This window comes from Psittacula echo, assembly GCF_963264785.1.
Source record: "Psittacula echo genome assembly, chromosome: 13".
In the NCBI taxonomy this organism is placed as follows: Eukaryota; Metazoa; Chordata; class Aves; order Psittaciformes; family Psittacidae; genus Psittacula; species Psittacula echo.
In genome coordinates, this window is record NC_137749.1 from 10,141,090 (window position 1) to 10,163,620 (window position 22,531).

Below are 22,531 nucleotides of genomic sequence, written 5' to 3' on the forward strand. Positions count from 1 at the left end.
GATGCACAAGGCAGTGAGAACCTCAGGTTGTTCCTATAGCTGTGTGCCCTCACATTACAGCTATCACACATCTCCTCTGTGTGCAGGACTTACGGTCCATCATGGGCACCTGGGCTCAGTGTGGTGATAGTTCTGAACAGAAGTGAGCCTATGGCTCCAGCTCCAGAGCAGGTCAGACTGAGCCACCACCACTCAGTTGCCTGCAAAACCTCAGTGGTTTCAGGTGGAATTCGAGCGTTGTTTTCTACCATCCTGTCGCATGGCAGTGATTTTAAACTTGCTGTGCTCTGCTGGAGGCGGGAGGAATGCATAAGAGGAAAACACTTCTGCTTACAGCAGGTAAGGAATAGTGCCAGCATCATACTATCACTTGGAGACAATGGGTGGTGGGCAAAATTCCTGCCACTTTCTAGATTGTTAGAAACACCTCCTCTGGGTCCAACAGCAGACCAAGAGAAAACACAGCCCACAGAAGAAGTCCTAGACAGATGGCGTGTTTTGAACCACTATTAATCTTGACAACCTTTTGCAGCGTTCAAACAGTTTGCCTAGGGGAAAAAAAAAAAACAAAAAAAAAAACAACAAAACTCTCCAAAATGCCTGGATGCAAGGGGCGCTCCCGGCAGCATCCGCTTCTCTCGTTGTCTTTTCCACCGAGCATTTCCCGGCACAGGAGGCACCTTCGGGAGAAGAGGCAGCGAGGGCTGCCCAGCCGCTGGGGAGGCGGGTGCTGGGGCTGGGACCCGAGCAAATAAAATACCCCTGAGGCGTTGCTCCTCCGGGAGCGTCGGGAACCACCAGCGGGGAGCACGGGGAGCCGGGGCGGAGCTGCCCAGACCCCCCGCCTCCCCCGGCGCCTCCCCCGGCCCACAGCCCCGTACCCGCCTGGCCCGAAGCACGACGGCATCGCGGTCGAAACGCGGCCATGGGCTCCCGCCTTAGCCGGCAGAGCAGCCTGGAAGAGGAGAGCACCGAGGAGCCCTGCGTCGGCAGGCTGGAGGGCGGCCGGGGCGACTTCCACCTCTCCTCCCTGCTCCTCCATCCGCAGAAGCTGCCCGGGGTGCTGCGGAAAGCCTCGCCGGCGCCCTACGTGCGGCGGGTAGGGTGGCTGCGGGAGATCCAGGCCACCATCCGGGAGCACAAGCGGGAGCACGCCGTGCACATCCTCAGGCTGCTTCGCAAGGTAAATGATGAGAGCGATGAGGGGCCCCGGCCGCCACCTCCGGGGCAGAGCGGGCAACAAAGGGCTGTGCGCGGCGCGGGCGGTGCCGGCCGGGCCGGGGTCTGCAGACTGGGGCGGGGAGTCGGGGTTTACAAGCTCCCCTCCTCGGCAGTGTGGGGTTTGCAGCTCTCCTCGGCGGGGCGGGGCGGGCTCTTTGTGCTGCCTTTCTCCGCTCCTCGCCCCGGCGGTGCGGGAGCTGCCTCGCTAAGTGCCCGCCGCAGCAGGCACAAGCGGCTGCGGGAGGCGACACCCACCCGGGCTCCCGGCCACCAGCCCGGCTCCCTGTCCGGGCGGAGGGGCTGGAGGATTCGGCTGCTCGCAGGAAAAGGGGGATCCAAGTCTCAGCTATGCCCATCCACACCCCTCAATGCAAGTTGCTGGGTGCACTCAGGATTGATGTCCCCCGGACAAAAGCTAATGCCATCCCGCTGCCACCACATCCCATTATGCCCATCCAGCCAGGGTGGCCAAAATCTGGTTTTTGGGAGAACCCAAAATGGGTTTGGAGAGGAAGAGGACCTGTGGGGCAGTCTTCACTGAAAGGAGAGGTAAAGGGGTCAGTGTATCAGTGGAAGCTTTTTTCTGTCTGCTACTATTCAGGAACAGAAAAGCCAGTGTGCAGACAGTGTGGTGCCAAACTGATGCTGAGGACAGAGCCCTGCTGCTGGAACAGAGCCATCTACTCCATCGCTCAGTGCTACCATCACTTTCCAGGCAAACTCGGCTCCCTCAGCTGCAGGCAACTCTGCAGTCAGTAGCAAATCCCTCTGATTTGGACATAAACCACCATCAGTTCTTAGCTTTCATCTTTGTTAGATAATGACCTACATAATCTTGGGAACATACTGAGTTTCTCACCATAGTGGCAAGTAATCTTTGGGTTACTCGGGGGGTATGCTGGAGCAGGACTGGCTTGCTGGGATGCTTGCAGCCATGTTACCAGGTGCAGGGAGCTGCATTAGCAGCCCTCTCTGCTCTGAATGTCCTGGGCTTCGCTACACATCCAACAATGGTGGTCAGCGCCCTGTGTTCCCAGCAAGTTGCACACTTAGAAGTAAGAACTTACAGGACCAAAACCTACATCTCTACTTTTCCTGTTCACTGCCTTAGCATTCACATGAGGATTGCCAGCAGCTCAACAAACACTGTTCTTGCCACACATGTAGACAGATAAACCCTCAGCAGAAAGTCTGTACCAGTGTGGCAGAAAAAGGTGGAATAACATTTCAAAGGCAGTTTGGAGAGGCACAATTACAAGAAGCTTCTGAAGAGAGAGGCAGCCACTGACTTCATGAATGCAGCAATGTAACATGAACAGACTTTTGTAGTGTATGCCCGAGGCCAGAACTACAGAATGTTATTTTCTATAGTGCTCAGCACCTCTCCTTGAGACTGAAGCACTGAAATCCTCCACAGAACTTGGAGGTTTCCAGAAGATCCAACTGTGAAAAGTCAGGGTTTGAATGCTAAGTCACAGGGCCATCTGGCATGGAGGGTCATTTCTAAGCCCTCCTTTCAGGACCAGTTAAACACTAAGCACATCTGCACTGAGAATCATCATGTCCTGAACATCAGATTTTGTCCACTGCCTTTCCAGTTCCTCTTGTTATTCCTGGTCCCCATCCCTGCCTGTCCATGTCAAAACAGTGACCCTCTGTTCATCTGCTCATGACAGAGCAGTGAGACGTGCATCCTGTAGCCAGAACACCAGCATCCAACACCACCCCAAAGACTCCAGTTCGTTGTGTGCTCAGATATTTCAGAGGCACAAGGCTACACCACTAATACATACCACAAACTTCAACAACTAAACACAACTGTCAGCCAGTCTGGGGTCATGTAACTGTCAACCAGTCAATAAATGTCAACCAGTCCTCTTCACATGTCTAGCATCAGCTTAGAGAGTACAACGATCGGCCTTTTTTCCCATTTACAAATTTACCTCATTCCTCAACTAAATTCAGCCCTTAGCTTGGTCCCCAGCATGTCATTCCTTACAGAGACTGGCTTACCTTGGCAGTAAGATGCTCTAAGGAGTCACGGATTAATGTGTCCCAGGTAAGGGTCTGTTTGTAACCTGTAAAAAGAAAGATACCTTGTTTAGTGGCCAGTGATATTTAACACCATACCTCATCACTGTGCCTTGGGCAGGGTACAAACACCCCAGAGAAGGCAAAGCAATGGTAAGACCAGAATCACAGCCTCCTCAGGTGAGCAGACACGCTCAGCCAGACCAGAGCTCACGGGCTGCTGGTGCATGCCTCCTGCTGCAGGCAGCCTACTGCTCCCAACAGAGAGAGACCTTGTCCAGCCCTGCAGGTGCACCCTGCAGGGTGTAATTGTATCTGCTAGTGGGTTTTGCCCTGTGTCTGCAGACCCCAAAGGGCTGTGGACTGCTCTAGGATGTGGGGAAGGTGTAATAAAGTACAGCAAACCAGGCAGAAGCAGATCCACTAACAGAGATGCAGGGTCCCACCATTTTAGAAGACTGCACTGAGAATAACCGCAAACCACAGGTGTACACTCAGGCACACTTGCTTTGTACAGGAACGCTTGGACAACTTCACTGCACATCACCTTACCAATCTCAGAAATACCACTTCCAAAAGGCAGCCCAGATTTCTGCTGGTCTAAATGGACATCACTCAGCTGAAGCCAAGGGAGACAATGGATTTATACCAGTACAAAGTCTGGTACAATCTGATTTCCCTGCACCCAGACAATGGCCAAGTATAATTTTTAAGATAACAGCACTAAGCAAACTGATCTGGCAAGACTTACAATATTCTGCTGTCTGCAGCCATCCTTTATGTGGTACAAAATTTTCCAAGAAATGATAGAGAGGGAGGGAGGGAGGGAAGTAAGTAAAAAATGAACCAGAAAACATCCCTGGGCTAAGAATTTATGGAGTATCAACATGAAGTGAATATTTACAGCTATATTACTTACAAAGCCCTTGCAGGCAGGATTTATAATGGGAATGCAGATTCATCTTAATAGTATAGCTCCAACTGGGGGAGTTTAATTACTGCTCTGACATCCACTGCTGCATGCCCAGCCATGCCATCCACTCGGCAGCTTTCTTCATCTGCGCATATTACACTTGGTGTAGGAGGCTCCATTTCCCTGAAGCCTTATGGTTAAGGAAGACATTGGCATGGTGCCTTGGTATGCTCCTGGCCCACATCCAGCTGTGTCTGGCTGGCTGTCTTTCGGGACTGATCCACTGCTTGGGTTCCTTGCTTGCTTATAGGTGTCATCTGTGTACACACAGTAACGGGGCTGTAAAGCATTTGATTTATTATCCCTTTCTCCACTAGATCGGTAGCCAGGGTCTCTCCAGTATTTTGCTCTCTGCTCAATCCAGGCAGGAGAGAGTAGATACAACACTGGCTGTACTTGTTGCTTAGGGTTAATATCCCACACCTCTGCTAGCTACAGCTCTGTCCCTGCTGCTGATGGATGTGTGTATACCCAGCTGTTTTTTTTCTGTCTCTCTTCTTCCCTCTTTTTCCCCTGAGCTCTCAGTGCACCTTTCACTGGTGGCGCACACATTCCGTGGAGCAGCGCGAACATATGGGGCACCCATTTGCTTATTCATTTCTCCTGGCAGCAGCATACAGAATGTGCATAGGACTTGTTTTATTCCTCAGCCTAGCCTTCCTTGTCAACTGAATCAAAACCAGCACTATCCCTATTAGGGAGCTCCTTTGTTCTACATTCCTAATCATGGGTTATTCTTTTTCTGTCCTTGAGGTATTTTCAATGTGTGTGGTCTCTCTTTACCGGATGCCCTTTTTTATTTTCGCAGCCCTGTGGCACCTCCTGATTGGAAGTAACTGTGCCATATATTAGATCTTAGCTTTCCTCTTAGCAAGAAACAGCTTAGTTCTTTGCAGTATCACCCATCTGATGCCCCTCAGGGGCTTTTTTGTTCCCAAGGGTGCTGAGGTTTCTTCCAGCATGTCCAAAGGTGCCCCATACTCAAAGTCCGTGCAGGTTAGTTGCATGAACTACAGATATTCCCCTAGCTCACGCTGTGGAAAACAGGAAGAGGACTCCCCATGACTGTCATGGTAGAGCTACCTATAAATTTACCGTTACACCCAAAAGGCAATACTGGCAGTGTTAGCACTTAGTGAGAAATTCAAAGCACAGCTAAACTCCTATTGATGGGCAGGACTTCTGCTCTGACAGCCACCACCAGGGCATATGGCAACATCTAAATACCTGAGAAAGGTTTGATTCTTCCTGGAAAGCTGAGATGGGAGATGCAGGTTTAGAGCCAGCCTTCCTGCACAGCTCCTTTAGTAGATTCACACATACAGGCTGACAAAACTGTGAGCTTCTCTGGAGCTAATTCTCTCTGGGCTCCAGCCAGCCTGGGAATGATACCACTCTCACCTTCCTACGGTAAGTGGAAACAAGGTGCTCAGCCCATAGGCTGACTAGCTGAACTTAACACTCCATCTCATTCAGCTCTTTGGCTGTCCACATTCCCCATCACAGTAATGCTGAGTCAGACACAGCTGCTTCACCTTTGTTGGATAGTTTCCTGCATTGAACAACCAGCTGGCACCTCATCACATTTACTTTCTGGTTTCAAAACACCTCATGATTATAGGTTCAAGGAAGCCCATGTATCTGACTGTGTTTTTCCTGTAGGACCTGGGACTGGAAGGAACATTTCTCAATGAAGTGCTCTACAAAAATGCAACTTTCCTCAACTTGGTGGATCCCATCTCCCATGATTTGCTGATGAGCCTCGCTAGAGATCTGCAGTGTCCCAAAAAGGTGAACCCTTCCCGCCAGCCCAATGAATACTTTGCAACATAGCATTGATGCAAAGAGCACTAATGCAGTGGTGGGTGATGCTCTGCAGTCTTTCAGAACCAGCCACTGTATGCCCTTGGAGTGGTAGCATACAGATTACATATAGATACAGCATAGATTGTAGTGTATGTTTCTGTAGAAATTAGTTAAAACTACCTCAGAACATTAATGCAACTGAAGGAGAGGGTGGTTATGTGCACAGAAATCACTGGTTTTGTGCCAACAGTAAACTTGATGACAGGGTACAGGCCAGATAAAAATATATGGGGTGGACAGTGGTGCCATATTGACTGGGACGCCCCAGAGGTTCCAAGCAGGTAGCTTATCAGGGGGCTTATGGAGCTGCAGAGGGGAACAGAGATCTCTGTGCACCTCTGCCCAGACTGGTGCCTCTGCAGGAAAACAATCTCTCTCTTGCCAGGCCCTTTGCTATATGTAACTGCCCTCACCCAGCATTACATCCCCACTATAACCTTCCAGATCCCTAAGAGCAGTGCTGTAGGAATACATTACAACTCAGGGTCAAGAAGCAAACATATTAGTGCACAGTAACCCTGCATTGATTCAGCATGTTCCTTGAGAGACTGAGGAGAGCAGAGGCAAGGCTGGGTGTAGACAAACATCAGGGATACACAGTTCCACTGCAACATCAGTATCTTTTTGCTACCAGTTTTGTTTTGTAACACCAGTAACTTTTGTTACTCTTTGCCACCACAAATGCTTAGATTTGCAATAACACCCATTTACTCATCAAGCTTGCAAGTGTCATGTTTGCTTTATAAGGACAGCAATAGAGCGAATTTCTTTATTCAAAGAGAGATATTACTTACACAAAACTCAAAGCAAACAGCAGGGCCCTAGGGAATACATCAAATGCTTGCTGTAGATTACTGGCATTTCTAACCTTGTTCATCTGTCATCTCCTGAGGCTCTCATAACAACTAACCTGTCAGGTGTCAATAGACAAAGTACACTGAGACAAAGTTCAATCCTCATAATTGGGCTGCAATGCAGCCTAAATAAGATCTTCTAAAGTGTAGTTTTAGTGCAAATTTTATAAGCATCCCAAAAGGAAGGGGGTGGGTTGCAGCAGCACCTCTTAACCATACTTCACTTGACCTCACCTCCAGCTGTTGTACCAGACCATCTCCAGCCTCACAATGTGTAGAGTCCTTCAAAGGTGGCAGCATGAGGTGACATGACCTTACACAGGGACCTAGCAAATACACACTACAATTCTTACCTATCTGCATATAGTTCTCCTCCTCCATTTTCCATGTGTTATGTGACACACGTACCATTATATAGATAAGATTTTCCCCAATATTGAGGAAAATTTTGAGTACCTGAGCTGACCCTCAAAACCAACAGGAAGGCTGGAGACACTCAGTAAGTACCCTACAGCACTAGCACAAACACCAGCAGTCCATGTCCCCTCTCTGACCCTAGCTGAGCATCTGGTGGGTGTAAATGCATTACAGGCAAGCAGGCTGAGTGCAATTCCCAGTCCGTCAGTGGAAATTAAATCAATGAGGACATGGGAAAGAACAGGAGGGTAATTCTCAGTTGTGAGCCAACAAATGCTTGCAGAGCATTGTGCCAGCTTCTGCGCTGAAGCTTACAGTGCACATGCACCCACTTGGAAGGGTTTGCTGTTTTGGTGACAGCAGGGTGCCACTTGCCGTCTTGCCAGCATTGTAGTAGCCTAAGACAAGGCACCTAACGCAAGGGCATGGGCCAGTCCTTGTGAGGTCCCTAAGGGACCTGTGACAGGGATGAGGGAGTGCTCAGCTGAGCACTTAGGCTGGGATCCCTCCCCACTTGGCACAGCACAACAGCCACATGCTGGTAGCGCATCCCTGGAGAGTTGAGCTGATTCAGTGACTGCTGAGGAAAGCCACAGTGCAGCTGCTGGCCCACAGCACAGCACTGTAACCACTTGCCATAAAGAATGAATTAGCATATTCCCCTACAGCTTTACTATGTGTTTACCTACCAAATCCCTAAATGCACATGTTGCACAACAGCTGGAGGGCTGAGGAATGGGAATGCAGGTGTCTGCCAGCATTTGGAAAATATGATAAAGAGGACAGAAATACCAGCCTTCAGCAGCTGCCATTTGCCATTCTGCTTCAACAGAGAAAGAGAGGTGCTGTTCAAAGTCATGGCAATAGAGAATACATGCAAAAATAAACTCAGGAAGGTATCAATCATGTTGGTGCCATCTTTTTCTGATAAGTTACTATTGCAGGGGCTGGAGGAAACTGCTGGCATTAGAAAGCACCCAAACTCAAACCTCCAGGAGCAGAATGGACACAAGGATATAAGATGGAATATGGGGTACTCACTGATCCCTTGTCCTGCTATCTCTCAGCTGGAACGTGGGAGGAAACAAAGTCAGGGTGCTGCTGCAGGTGGAGCAGGGATATCCCAGGGCACATCTCTCCCAGCAAGCAACATCTCAGGAATAAGGCAAGATGCTGATTGCTAAACTTTCCATATCAGGGTAACAGATAAGTCAGTCCAAAGACAGTTTGTAGCAAGGGTTTGGGAAGCATGGCAACAAGGGTCATTAAGAGAAATTTTGCAGAGTCCTGTACCACATTGTTGGCAGCTTGTCTGCACAGCTGGGGACAAGTGCTGCTGAGGATACAGCAGTGAGGAGCTGAGACACCCGTGCTGTCCCTGCACTAGGCTCTAAACAACAGTGGAGGTCTTCTGAGGAAAAGGGTGTGGGGGGTCCCCACACAGAGCCCCTCACACTGTCAGCCACCTCTGCCCTCCTGGGTGTTGCCTGGCCTAGAGCTAGACTCCCTGCCACAGCTCTAGAAAATAACCCCTCTTCTGAGCTTTGCTTGCTCCTGGGTAGACTGTGAAAGTGTAGCCCCACTTTGGGCAAGAACATACTTGGATGGGCTGGGGTCTTTCCTGGCAGTGCACAGCTCTTGCTGCTCCTCCTCCACCTCAGGAGGAGTTGGCATGTAGCAGAGGCACCTCAGGCCTTCTCACCATTCTTTTCTCATGCTCTCTTTCTCTTCATCTCCGTTATATACATGCACCTGCTCCACTACCACCTCTGCTCCTTTCCTATCTTCCTCTGTTTTCCCCCTTGCCTCCTCCTCTGCTGTGGTGCACACAGAGTCTAAGCTGTCCCTTTGCTTTCAGGAATATGACCCCTGGAAATCCTCAGACAGGATCTGCAGGCAGCTGATTTACCACCTAACCCCCCACTCGAAATGGCACCGGCACGGCATGCCCCGGAGGAAGTCCCAAGTGTGGTAAGCAGCATTGCAGGGATACTGTGGATGGGCATGGAGGGGGATCTACCAGGAGAAACTGTGCTGAAGCCCAGCACCATCCCAGTCTGCCACTGGGATGCCACTGACCTTCTCAGAGAAAGGTAGGACTGAAAACCTGCATGGCAGCCACTGCTCAGTTTCTTAGAAAGCCTCAAGCAAGCAGCACAGGGTCAGAGCCAACACCCCTCTCTTTGGCCTGGCTTGCTATTTACTCCTTTTTATATAGTCTTACAGTTCTTCAACCTCTTCCAAGTGCATCAAAATCAATCCCACTGATTGCAAAGTGCAGACAACTCTCTAGGCAGGGCTTGCAGAGTATTTGGCCTCCAGCTCTGCATCCCACTTTGTCCTTGTTTATCCCAGTAAAACTTCCCAGCCTGTTGGGAAGATCTTCCATTAAAAGGCACTACCACAAGCTGATCACCCCACTCAGCAGGAACCACTGTGGGGTGGCTGGCAGAGAGGTGACCATCTTTACTTACCTCCCATTTCTCTGCCAGGACTAGAAGGACCTGAGATGGTGTAGAACCTCAAGTACAGGGAACCCAACTCAAAGTACAATGGCCACTGACAGCTACTGGATGGCAACTGCTTTCCACTACTACAAACATATCAGACACCCACACTACTTCTCTCCTTGCAACTTGATGGATTTTTCTAACCAGATAAAGAGCAATCCCTACTTCTTTTAAATCCATCACTTCTTTCCTACTTTTCTTCAAGCAAAGCCTGTTCTGGTGACACAGATCACCACTGCTGAAGAAAAGACAGACAAGTTACTAAGAAAAGAGCTCATGTCAGTCCCATTAGCTTCTCAGGAATATATGCAGGATTGGATAAAAAAGTGCAAAATTGGCAGCACTCTGAAAATGGCCTTGGGCTTTTCTGAGAGTGTCAGTCTTTGATGTGTGTACCAGCAACTTAAAATCCCCCATGGAGTTGCCATTTCCATCATACCTTTCATTCTGACTCAGAGGCAGCTCTCCAATGCATCTTAAGGAATAAAATCCCTAATATCATGATTTCCAGGCTATCTGCCTTTCATACCTGTAGCCCCGTTTTACCACTGTGGGTTTCAATGCTCTCGATCCCAGCACTCCACAGGGCAAGACTGTTCATGCTGGTTTGCAGGTGGAACCACAGCACAGAACAAGACCGAGGGACCAGAGATGAGCGAGTACTTTTCCAGATCCACTCAGTTAGATGGCATTTTCCCTATGGGATCCTGCAAAGCACTAGAGATGCAGGATACAGAGAGTAGATCAGACCTCATCCCCATCCCTGTCCAAGATAGACTTGAAGATAAGAAGTGCTGAAAATATGTAGAACTCTGTAGAGGGTGGCTGTCTCAATTCCGTGATAAAACTCAGCCCCATTATGTTTTTCAAAGTCAAAAATCCCTCCCTGCTGCTACTAACTCAACCCTCTGCCTCTGTACTCCTGTCTGCAGAACAAACCTCTCTTCCAGTTGGATTCCAGGATGTAGAGTCAAACTGGAGATGTTCCCTGATTGCACAGTTCAGGGAGAGCAGAGGACTGCCTGCTGCAAACTCTTCACTTACTAACAACACAGAGAGATCTGTGGCCAGAGAAAAAGCTCTGGGCCCCATGAGCCCAAATATCACACAGAGGGGTCACGCCAAAAGGTACAGGGCATTGGCCAGAAACAGAGCATCTGTGAGCAAAAGCAGAGAGCACAGCAAGACAATATGCAATGGAGGAAAATACAGGTCTAAAGCAGGCAGCCCTGCCTGGCAGTCAGGCCCAGCTGCACAGTGTTACATAAAGCACAAAATAATTGTGATTAAATATTAAAAAGCAGAGCTTTACTTTTAATACTGGAGAGGAACTGGCTTGCAGCAAAAGTTCCTGCAGAGCTGATACCCAAGGCTGCTGCAAGAAAATGGATGTTGTCAGTAGCAGGAAGGCAAGAAATAGCTGCTTCATTTGGAGATGCAAGCACCTGGTTTTGTCCAGATGGGCTGTTTTAACCTGATCCAAATACTCTGCTTCCATCTATCTGCTAGTGGGAATATTTTACTGCAGTGTCTGTCTCCGAAGCCCATGCCCTTGGCTTGCACCCTTCCTGCCATCAAGGTCCTGTAAAAAGTATGGGCGTAGCAGTAATACTTTGAAGACATTTCTAAAATCTAGTGGGCATTTGGGACAACAGAGAGGAATCAGTGCATGGAGACCACACTGAGGAACTGAATTAATTTTCCTCTTGCTTTTGTGGTCCCCTGGGCTTTGGCTTCTGGCTTTCACTGAGCTGATGGAGGACCCCCTTGTTCTCTTCTGAAATGTGATTTCTGCTTTCTGGCAGCATGTTAGATGGGCCCAGGAGATAATTAATAAGAGAGCTTCCAGCATCTGCCAGGTTCTAATTACGTTTGGGCTCTTATGGAGATGTGGTATGGCAGATAAAAAGGACCTGCAATACTGGGACCAGATCACACATTAGGTGTTCTTCCCCACTGCTAAATAGCAAACCAGCAGGTCAGAAGTAAACTAACTGTAGTTACATCCCCATGTCTCCTCAGTGGGACCCAAAGCATCCAGCAAGTAGAAACCTGAGCCACCCATGTACTAATAAAGCAGAAATAATAAGGTACATCAAGCTCTCCTGTTATGATATACAGGCCAGAAGCAGAGTCCATACAGAAACATAGGAGAAACCTTATGGCAGCACAGTGAACTCTGCAACAGTAGAAGAGATCCAGCCCATGCTGTGTCTGTTTTCTCTGCCTGGTTAAACTGTCAAAGGTGATGCTGAGAGGCAGTTGGCTCTCTGTATCTGTGCCTCTGGGTTCTTGGCAGTAGCTGTCTGCCTTGTACAATGAAGGGTTAGCAGTGTCCCAGCTGTGCAGTCAAAGAGACTATTTCAGCTCCCCAAATGATACTCAGAAAGCTTGCCATACTGAAAGCAAGGGCTTAATTCTCCTTTCCTGCAAAATCCTGTCTCAGGTCTGCAGCTTCCAGCCAACAGCCACATCTCACTTGCAGCTGACCTTATTGGGTTGGCTGCCTAACCAAACAGAGAAGGTGAGATCTTGGGGGATTTAAAATTAAAACCAGAGAAACTGGAGGATAAGATTTCACAGAAGGGACCAGCACAACTTTGCTGCGTAGTTTTCAGTCACTTACATCCTCCTGGGAATTCAGTTTTAGCACCATTTTACAGTTGTATAGATCACTCACACTTAATGAGCAGAATTCATCCTAGAGTGTTGTATAACTCCAGTTTCACTTCCTTATTAAACGGACATTTATAGTGTAAAGAGTAATGGATGAAGAAATGCTGCTCTACACACAGGAGCTTTTTAGGCTATCAACACCACTTCTGGGGAATTTTGACAGATGCAAGATTTTTTTTATATTATTAATTCTGTTTTCAGAATTTGAGACCTTCTGCAAAGCTAAATTAAGGAAAACTGTATGTGCTTGTGCAAGTGCCACCATCTGCCTCCAGAACAGGGCTAGACCCAGAGGGTGTATTACTTTCTGAGGGCAAGATACACTGGACTGCAGTTCAGAGTGGAGAGGGAGAAGGGTATCAAGTGAAGACAGTCTTTGCTTGGAGAGCTAGATCACAGCCTAGCACTGCAACCAAGCTGTGGATTACAACTGAGCTGTCTGGGCAAAAGTCATGTCAAGGAACCTTAATGGATCTTCCACTTGCCTGATCCCCAGAGCAGGCTACTTCAGTGTAACTACTTCCTTTCTTAAGTGCAAGGATCAAACCTGAATATACAGTAAACACAAGATGATATTTACAATCAGGATGTTCCTGGCACAAGAAAACAACCAAAACACCAACAGATTTTCCACATAGTGACTGGTTCTGGAAAAGCAAAGGCAGTTGTGTGTATGGAGTTAGTAACTCCCAAACTGCATGCCTCTGGGCTTTCCGTTTCACAAGCCTCACCACAATTTTACTTTGCTCATCTGAGTGAATTTCATCTTGGCTAATCCAAAGCTGGGTGGAGAACTGAATATCCCTTCTGGGCTCATGGCTCCATTTCTCAATTATTAATGCACATTGTGCAGACATTGTGGTATTAGATGCACTTTTAAAATGCAATGAAAACACTTGCGTCTAGAAGACTGCAATTAAACAGCTTTAAATGGCTTTGGATCTTTTTTTCCTGAAAACACCACTCAGGGCTGTGGGTAACAGCTCTGGCAGATTAAATCCCAGCCTTTACATGGCATGAGATGAATATTAACTACAGCTTTATGTCACCCTTATGCAACAGGGTAAACAGGCCCCATCATTCCTGTTTTAGAAATAGGAAGCCAAGTTAGAGAATACCAGTCAGTAAACTAAAACCACATGGTAATAGTCATATGGGAGTACAGGAACTACCCCACACAATGTTTTCAAGAAACTGCTGCTCGCAGAGATGTTATCTGGACAGCGATGAGCTGGTGAATAAGTTATGGAAAGGCAGGAACTGTCCCCTCATCTTACAGTGCAGAGTCCCAAACAATATGCATGATCAGGGTTCCCAGCAGCATCGAGAGGCAGGTACATCTGCAGAGGCTGTTGGAGATGGAAGAAAGGGTCATCCAGCAGCTTGACGCTGCCCTGTTACAGGTCAGAAGAGAAAGTCCAAGGCTAGCAAGCAGAAGCTGCAGGACACTCTAATAGAAAGAGAGACAATGAATGAAGCAATGGAGGCTGGGGGACAGATGGCAGTTAAAAGGAATCAGCAGAGACCTTGTGCCTTCATGACTCTTACACAGTTGAAGATCTGACAAAGACATAGGCCAATATAGGACATTTACAGTGAGGAGGCAGCACTATTTGCTGCGTTGCTAGGGTAGACCTAAATAAAGAGGAAAAACAACCAGAGGTCTTGGATGGATCACATGGCAGCAGGAGGGAGGCCAAGGGTTCACAGCTCTCTTGAGCACACCTTCAAGGACAGAGTGAAGATGACAGCAGAGCAAGGAGAAAGAGAGGTGTTCAGCTGTATCAAAACCTACAGGTACTCATGTCCCACCCCAACTGCAGAGGGAGGGTGGTAGAAGAAAGGCTGCCTTTGCACTCCCTGCTCTCCACAGTGAGGGATCTCCCACAGTTGATCAAAAGAGCTTGGGGGCAAGGATGGAGATGTGATTGAGGGACGTCTCATGGAAGTTCCTTCTCATGAAATGCTCATGGAAATGGCCTATATGTGCACTGCCTCCATCTTCACAGAGGTGCTGGGCCCAGCCTTACCAGCTCAGGCTGGGTTAGTCTAGGTCAGTGCTTTTGAGACTTCACTTTCCTTTTTCATGTCTCACTAGAAGCAGCTAAAGCCAACCATGCACAGCAGCACCCTGTGCCACAGAGAAGCAAAGCAAGCAGATTATGCTAAGTAGGTGATTAGAAAGCCCAGAGTCCATCCCCTAAATCACTGCTCAAAGCAGAGAAGCCATCCAGACATGTCTGTCACTAGGTTCTATGCAAGGAATTGCAGCCAAGAGACTTGTGGCTAATTAGCCACTACTGGCAGTGCTTGTTAATGAAGATGGAAATGCTCAGTGATGGCAGTCTCTGGCAACAAAAAATTTTACATTTGGAGGCAAATCAAAAATAGGAGGAGGAGAAGGCTGGTAATTCCTCAGAGACAGGCAAGGAATCCTGGATATCTCTCATTACTGAAATCCAGTCTGACTCAACATTTCCTCCTAGCATCCCTCCACAGCATGGAGACAAGGAAATGAGGCTGGGACTCCACAAATCTGAACATCCTTGGCCTGAACAAGCTCTTCCAAATCCCACAAAGCCAAAAAGAGGCAGCAGCCACTGCAGTGCTTGGCAAATCCCATCAGAGCAATGATCAGGAGCAGTTACACCCCTTCCCTGTAGCCACCGAATTTAGCTGATGAGCAAACCATTGAAGGGATTCAGTGCTAATAAACAAATACAAGTGCTGAGTCCTCAGCTTCATGGACTCAAAGAAGGACTTGAAAGAGGGCCTAAGGGTTAAGTCCCTTAGGACAGGTCCTGGAAACAAATTACTAGCAACCAATTTCAGGTCTCCCCATTATTTCATCTCAAGACAGCTCTGAATTTACTTATTTTAGCTGAGTTCCCAGGAGAAAGGAACAATGAGTGATCCTTATGTGGAGAGAAGAAGATTTTTACCCCAGAAAAAAAGCCAATGGAGGCACAAGATTGATTCATCCCTTTCCTGGCTCATGGTTCCAATTGAAGGAGAGCAAGCTTTATTCTGACATGTGCAGATCCCTCAGAACCCTTGCTCTCTGGGCTGATCCTGGGTGGATCTTACATGGCCAGGCTCATGGTGCAGCCTGGGGACTGCTGAAGGGTAGACTTGGCACCTAGGGAAGGGTGAAAGGAAGGTTGCCTGCCTGTCAGTGGGAGAAAGACCAGACCCCAAGGAGGGAGTTGGGAACAACACAAGAAAAAACTTGTTTTGCAAGAGAAACAAGGAGATGTACCAAGAAGGGCTCTCATCCCTCAGCAGTGCTGGACCAGGGTTGCAAGCAGGAGGGTGGGCAGGCACTGTCCCTCACTGGATGCTTCATCTAGCTGCAAGGCAGGCAGGAGGGGGCAGGTTGCTGATTATCCTTGCTTAAGGTTTCACAGAATTTCTCATTTGCAGCCATTTCTCCAGAATTTGAGGAAGTAGGGGGTTTGTTTCCTCTCTGAGCTTGCTGCAGATAATACAACACAGTCTGCTTCCCTGCAGCCAGGGTCCAGATCCTTATTAAATGCAAATCCCCACAATTATGAATCTGCACACAGCACCAGCTGCAGCAGCATTAAGTTGCTGGCATCCAGCCTCCAGTGCTTTGCAGTCCTCTGTCCACGCGTCCCATGGGCATCAAGACCCATGTCCTAAGTAGCTACCTTGTCCCACACAAAGGAAAAAACCTTCTGCAGCTGAAGTAGTCTTTAAGCCTACTTCACATGCGGAAGTTAGGGGATAATAGACGATCCATTTCCCTGGAAGTAAACCTGGCATTTTCTCAGCTGCTGCAGAAGTGTCTGAGCCTGGTGTGCTGTGTGTTGTGCACCCTCTCCCTCCTCCCTTCTTCCCTGAGAAACAGAGCTTAACAGAGCTCCAAAAAAATACTAAGTGACAGATAATTCAGAGTAAATCATCCACCCACTTCTCCCTGTCCCTTTTCTGACAACAGATATATTTATCTCTAAAGCAATAGAGGAGAATGAGTGGGCAGCTATTCTGTGCCCTGCCCTAGAGACAGTATTTAGCTGCACCTCTTGGAGCTGCACATAACCACCAAGGAGGTGAGAAGAGCTAGCATGCACGGGGCATCAGATCTCATGCTTCAGCACTTACCAGAGCTGAGGGCCTGGCTGCAGGATTAGGGGCTATGTCCACCAGGACGAGGCTTCTACAGACACATCCCTACAAGAGGCATTTTTACAGGCAAGAGAATAACTTAAACACAGAAGGAGCCCACAGTGCTGAGACAGGAGGCCCAGAGTCACCCTGGCAGGTACAGCAATGAGGGCAAAAGGAAGCAGCAAAAGCACAGGAAGGGAAAGAAAAACGAGCCAGCAAAGGAGGGAGGGCGGACTCTGGCACAGGACAGGAGGGTTTAAGCACATTCAGCCAGGAACAGTCCAGTCTGGAGAATCAATTATGGGAAGATAATTTGTCTGCTTGATTTAAGCCTCCTTGGGGTATTGGCTTGTTGCTGGAGGAGCAGCAAGAAGTACCTGCTCTGGTCAGAGCACGATACATGACTTATTACTGCAGTGCCTGCATAGCAGCCAACAGGAGGGGAGGCTTAATAGGCAGAGACAGACAAGCACATTGCGTTTGTCCTTCTGACATTTCCCCTCACGTATCACTGTCTGCATTCAGAGCCAAGTCACTCAAAATGGGACCCCAAGAGCCATCCAAACTCGCCCCCGTTAAGAAAGCTGCTGCTGCACATGCAGCAGAAAAACCGGCACCTGAATGCTGAGGCCCGACAGAGGGAGCGGTGCTGGCTCAGACGTGCCCTCCAGTGGTCCCCACTCCAACCTGGTTCCCATCCCCATACCAAACTGGGAGCACTAAGGCTTTTTCCTTGTAGCTTTGCAATAGGAAGGTTAGATGAGGCTTTGCACAGACTCAGTCAAGGCTTGGGGCTGGAGGGGCCCTATGTTTATGTCTCCTTTGTGTGCTCCCCCCACCCAGGATCTGCCATTGGTTGACAGCACTGGAGAAGAGAAATTCCAGGAGCCATAGGCTGTGTTTGCACAAAACAGGCGCTGAAGTCATTGCAGGCTTGCCTCTATGCTTGTTATCCTGTATTCCCCCAGACCTCCAACAAAGTCTTACTCTAAACCAGTACGGGCAAGAGAAAGCTTCCATCTCACCTCCTGCACCAGCCCCTACTGGATAGAGGGGACTATTTCCCCTGTGCAATCAGGCTTACATCAAGATTCATTTCTCTGTGCTTAATCTCACCAGTATGAATGCATATCTCCACTGTGCATTTGATGTTTGGTTTTGCTAGAAGTACTCCACATCAAACACCCAGGTAAAACACCTAGAACAGCTAAAGGGATAACATTGTTCCAGGGGATACTGAAGACTTCCAGCTCTGAGGCCAGTCGCGGACAGAATTTATACAGTTTGAATCCTCTTTTGTGGTAGATTGTGCCACACCACCGCTAGTCCCTGGTGACAAACTATACCAAAAAAGTGCACATTTATTTACCAGGAGAGTTGACAAAATACAGCTCCAAGGCAGCCTAGGCTGATATCAAGCATCCCTTGATTTAGCAGGAACAGAGAGGATAGTCTAGTGCCTTCCAGACTGCAGTACGCACAGTTCGCAACTCCTGCTGTTATGGCAGCAGCAAAGAGAACTGCACTGCTGCAACAAACAATGTTCTTCACAATCCTGTCTCTGAGGCACTGATACTGGAGAGATATCAAGTACCATCTTCAAATGAAGGCCTTTTGGAGAACTAATTTGTGTGACTTCAGATTAATATTTCACCAGTATATCAGTCTCTGATGTACAGTACAGATAAGCACTGCTTCCCTTGCCCCTCCTGTGATTCACTGAGGAGTAGTCTGGGTTATGTAAAGTGTAAACATTTAGTAAGTAATGCATAAGGCTCTTTTAAACCTATAGGCCTGAATGTAAGTTATTTCATATTGTTACTACCTCTCTACAATTAAAGCTCATTAACTCAAATGCAAGTTTGCAGATACAGCCTGAGCCTTGCACAGTGAATTCCTATGAGAAGCATAAGGACATACAGAAGCAGCCTGAACAATGTGCTGCTGAGCCCAGGACAGGGATTTTTGGCCTTGAGAATTGACAGGACAGGCCACAAGGTCTTCCACCTCACACTCCTACAAGGAAGCACAGCTATAGGTTTGCCATTGTTGAATGTGTCCACAAAGGGCTGTTGCCTGCACTGATGCACATTTATTCACTTGCATGACATGCTCATAGGGGATTATTAAGGACTCAGATTTCCAGGATGCCATGAACTGCATGTGTAAAGCAAAGCTACAGAAGCAGTGTCACATCCTCTTCACAACTACAGAAGGGCCTGGCAACACTAGGGCTTGTAGGGACATTCTCACCTGCCACGGGAGCTCCTGCGGTGCTGCAGCCTCCTCCGAGGAAATTGCATGTCCCCATGTACCCATTGCTTTCAGGGACTGGCTGTGCCACGGGTGTGCAGGACACTACGGAGAGCCAGATAGGAAGAGTGGGGACCTTCAAATTGCTGGTTAATTCTTAACCCACCCTGCTCCTCCCAAGCTCAACAAGGCACTTACAGATCCCACTGAGCACATGATTAGTGACACTGATTAGTGGGGGTTCCTACTAAGGCTCCCATAACCTTAAAGCTAGATCTGCCTGAAAGGACAACAAAACTAATATAATTTACACCAAGACATTAGGTTCTCCTGCAGCATATCCCCACCAGCTCCTATGGCCCCACAGCTTCCACTTCCCACAGCACTCTCACAATCCCACAATCCATCATAAAACTCCGCATCCCACTCCCCTTGCATACACAGCCCCATAGTACACCTTTGCCTTGTGCACATCTTACCTACCTCATGCTCACTCCACTTGCCAGGCAGACAACAAAAGAAATGGCTAAACCCCTCTCTCTAAATTTCTTTTAGCACCCCTATGTCCTCACAGCTGCAACAGATCCCAGATGATTTGCTGACCACAGAGACCCAAATAGGCAGCCACTGGTGCTGCTTAATGACTAAGTGCTGTTTAGGAAGGCTTTTAAAGGGACATACAGTAAATCCACTCCTGGAGTGCAGTTTGCCTATAGATTGTTTCCCTGACAAAATACCCATTTCTCAGCCTTTTAACACTGCTGTCCTCTACAGTAGCCCTGCAGCACAGTCTGTTTGCCACAGACTTTGGCATTCACCTGGAGAGGTGGTGCACAAACAGCCCACGCACAGTGCAAACCAGCGCACCTAGAAAGTTTGCTTGCCTTGGTTATTTCTGCTTTCTATGCATGAGCATTTGTACATGAGCATACATGCCCATTGAAATGCACTAGTGGAAGGCTCTTTAGCATCCTGTGTTTAGCCAGTTCTGGCAAAGTATGTGTAAGTGCTGAGAATATACAGGAAAGCCCCAGGACACAGTCTGCCCTGAGGCATGGTACAAACCTTGCACCTGTTTCTCCAATGAACTTCATTAACCCTTTGCTTAACTTTCTAGCCCATATTCTTAGTGAGTTCCCCCCTGTCCCAAGTGCTCTCTCCCTTGGGTGACAGATGGATGAGAGTGTTCTCCTTAATGATCTCTCTATCTCTCCCCCTTTCTACCATTAGCCTGAAGACCAGCCTGCAGAAGAAAGTGAGCCAGGACTCCATGGATTTGTCAGGGATCCCCCTGACCATGCGGGATGTCCACCGCATGGCCTACTACCTGCAGAACAACGGGGACCACCTCACCTCTGTGGACCTGAGCTTCACCGAGCTGAATGATGACATGGTACGCCTGCTGCTGCCCTTCCTCTGGGCACTACCCAAGCTCACTCATCTTTCCCTCAATGGCAACCGACTGACGCGGGCAACCATGAAGGAGCTGACTGATACCATGAAGGACATGAACAAATTTCCTTGCCTAGCCTGGGTTGACCTTGGCAACAACGTGGATGTCTCATCCATGCCGCAGCCATTGCTTGTGGGCCTGCGCAAGCGCCTCAGCCAGCAGACCACACTGCCTACCATCTACGAGGCGCTTGACTGCGACTCGGAGATCTCCAGCGGGCATGAGGGCAGCCAGCCAGAGGATGAAGCAGCCGGAAGCACCATGCCACGTGGTTTTTCTCAGCAGGGCTGCGAGAGGTGACTGGACAACAGGCCAGCACTGGCACACTGAAGCTGCCCCAAGAAGTCTTGAGTACAAATACCAAGCAGAGGGCCAGCTTACCGGCTTCCTTTGGCTCTTTCCTCTCGCCTTCCTTGACGTGTCCCCCCCACCTGCTGTGAGACAAAAGCCTGTCATCCCCCCACAACGTCCTCCACTCCCGTCCCTCACTGTAAAACCCATCGCCCGTGTTCCAGAGAGGAAACAATGACTTACAGTGAACCTGGTCCCCAGGCAGGGTCTCACTGGAAGACGGGAAAAGACCTGTCGGAGTCAAGAATATCCTCCAGCAGCCATTGGGTTGAGGGATATGGATGGGGAGAACCTAAAACAGAAACAGGCTTGTAGTTTACTTCCTTTCTTCCTTTTCCTGTGCACCTTGGAAACCTTGGGACCTGCAGCCTTGAGTGTGAAAGCAGGTAGCCCAAGAGCCTAGCTGCTGTGGAGCTTAGGTGAAGGGCTCAGAGGCTAGAGCTAGAGCCCGGCAGTGTGTCTCCCTCTTGTGTCTGGCTCCTTTTGTTTTGTTTTTTTCCTATTGTGTGTTTTGTATTAACCTCTGAACAAAGGGACTTGGTCAGAGACCATTGGATCGCATAGGCTGGGGCGGACACATGGCTTGGAATTGCAGCATCAGGATATTTGCTGTGTGACCGGGGTGAAAGGGAGGGGAAGGAGGTATGTGTTGGTGGGAGCATGGGGGATGGGATGAGTTGGGATGGGATGGGAGAAGGAGGGAGGAGAGGGAGTGGGAGCAGTCTCGTGGATTAGCAGGATTGGTTTCAAAACCTGTGCTTTCGTACTAAAATTACAAGTTCCAAGTGAAATGGAGGAAAAGCAGACAGCTAGGTGCATAACTGTGGCACCAGAGAAGCAAGCAGTGAATATGCCAGAGGTGGGCACTTCTCAAATGAAAGCGCAAAGCTTTGGCTCGTCATGGCATATTGCATACCTCAGACACGATGTGAGCAGCTGCATCGCCATTTCCAATGCTGTCCAAACCCCAAACCACCAATGCAATATTTCCAGTGTTTTCCACACTGCTCATGCTCTATGTAAACATAATAAACAGTTCTCTTGGACATGAGCGTGAAGCACTACAGACTCTGAGTATTTGGGTTGTTCACAGCAGCCCAGACACTACAAGAATACAGACCAGGAGTCTTCATGCAGTGCTGAGCAGCGTGGGAGAGGAGCAGCAAGTGCCATTCACATTGGTAAGAGTGGTTCATTCCTCTAATGAAAGTGAAACGTCACTATTCATTTGTAGTAGGCTGCCACCCTTAAGTGTTGCAAGGTGCTGATACAAATAAATTGATCACACTTTAGCTGGTAAGTCAAGTCCTCTCAGTTATCTGTCCCCACAGGAATTCAGAGCAGGTATGTTTCCAAAAGAGTGAAAAGTTAAAGAAATCAGACATATTAAAAAAAAACCCAAACAACCAAACAACAAACATGTAAATCCTGGCCCTCCTAAATTAACAATGGTAACTTTGCCTACCTCTGCTGATTCTCTCTGGGAGTCTCAATACACGTAAGCAACTCTCATATACTAAGCCACACAAATCCACATGAAATAGACACACCTTTCATGCTCATTGCTGATTTTACAGATTCTGCAGGAAGAAAATCAATGATATTTTTCATATGACTTATCCCCTTTGGACCAACAGTGTGAGGGCACTGGATAGTATCAGATAGGATCAACTACCAAAAGCCCCAGTAAATCCAGTCTCCTGAGGAAGAAAGCTGGGTTTAGAGACCCTGTACTGAGTATTACAGCTTGACACTACAAATGCTAGAGCCAGTCCTGTTCGTACTCCAGTCACTG

The 22,531-nt window shown here is 48.4% G+C and overlaps 1 protein-coding gene across 1 annotated transcript; it reads left to right on the top strand.

Moving 5' to 3' along the window:
- Positions 1 to 301: 301 nt before the first annotated feature.
- LRRC75B (leucine rich repeat containing 75B) lies at positions 302 to 20,685 on the top strand (the record flags this gene model as incomplete). Its single annotated transcript, XM_080628915.1, has 4 exons — positions 302 to 1,183; positions 5,888 to 6,016; positions 9,221 to 9,333; positions 20,163 to 20,685. The coding sequence occupies exons 1-4, from the start codon at positions 926 to 928 to the stop codon at positions 20,683 to 20,685; spliced, it is 1,023 nt and encodes a 340-aa protein (XP_080485041.1). The 5' UTR covers positions 302 to 925.
- Positions 20,686 to 22,531: the final 1,846 nt, after the last annotated feature.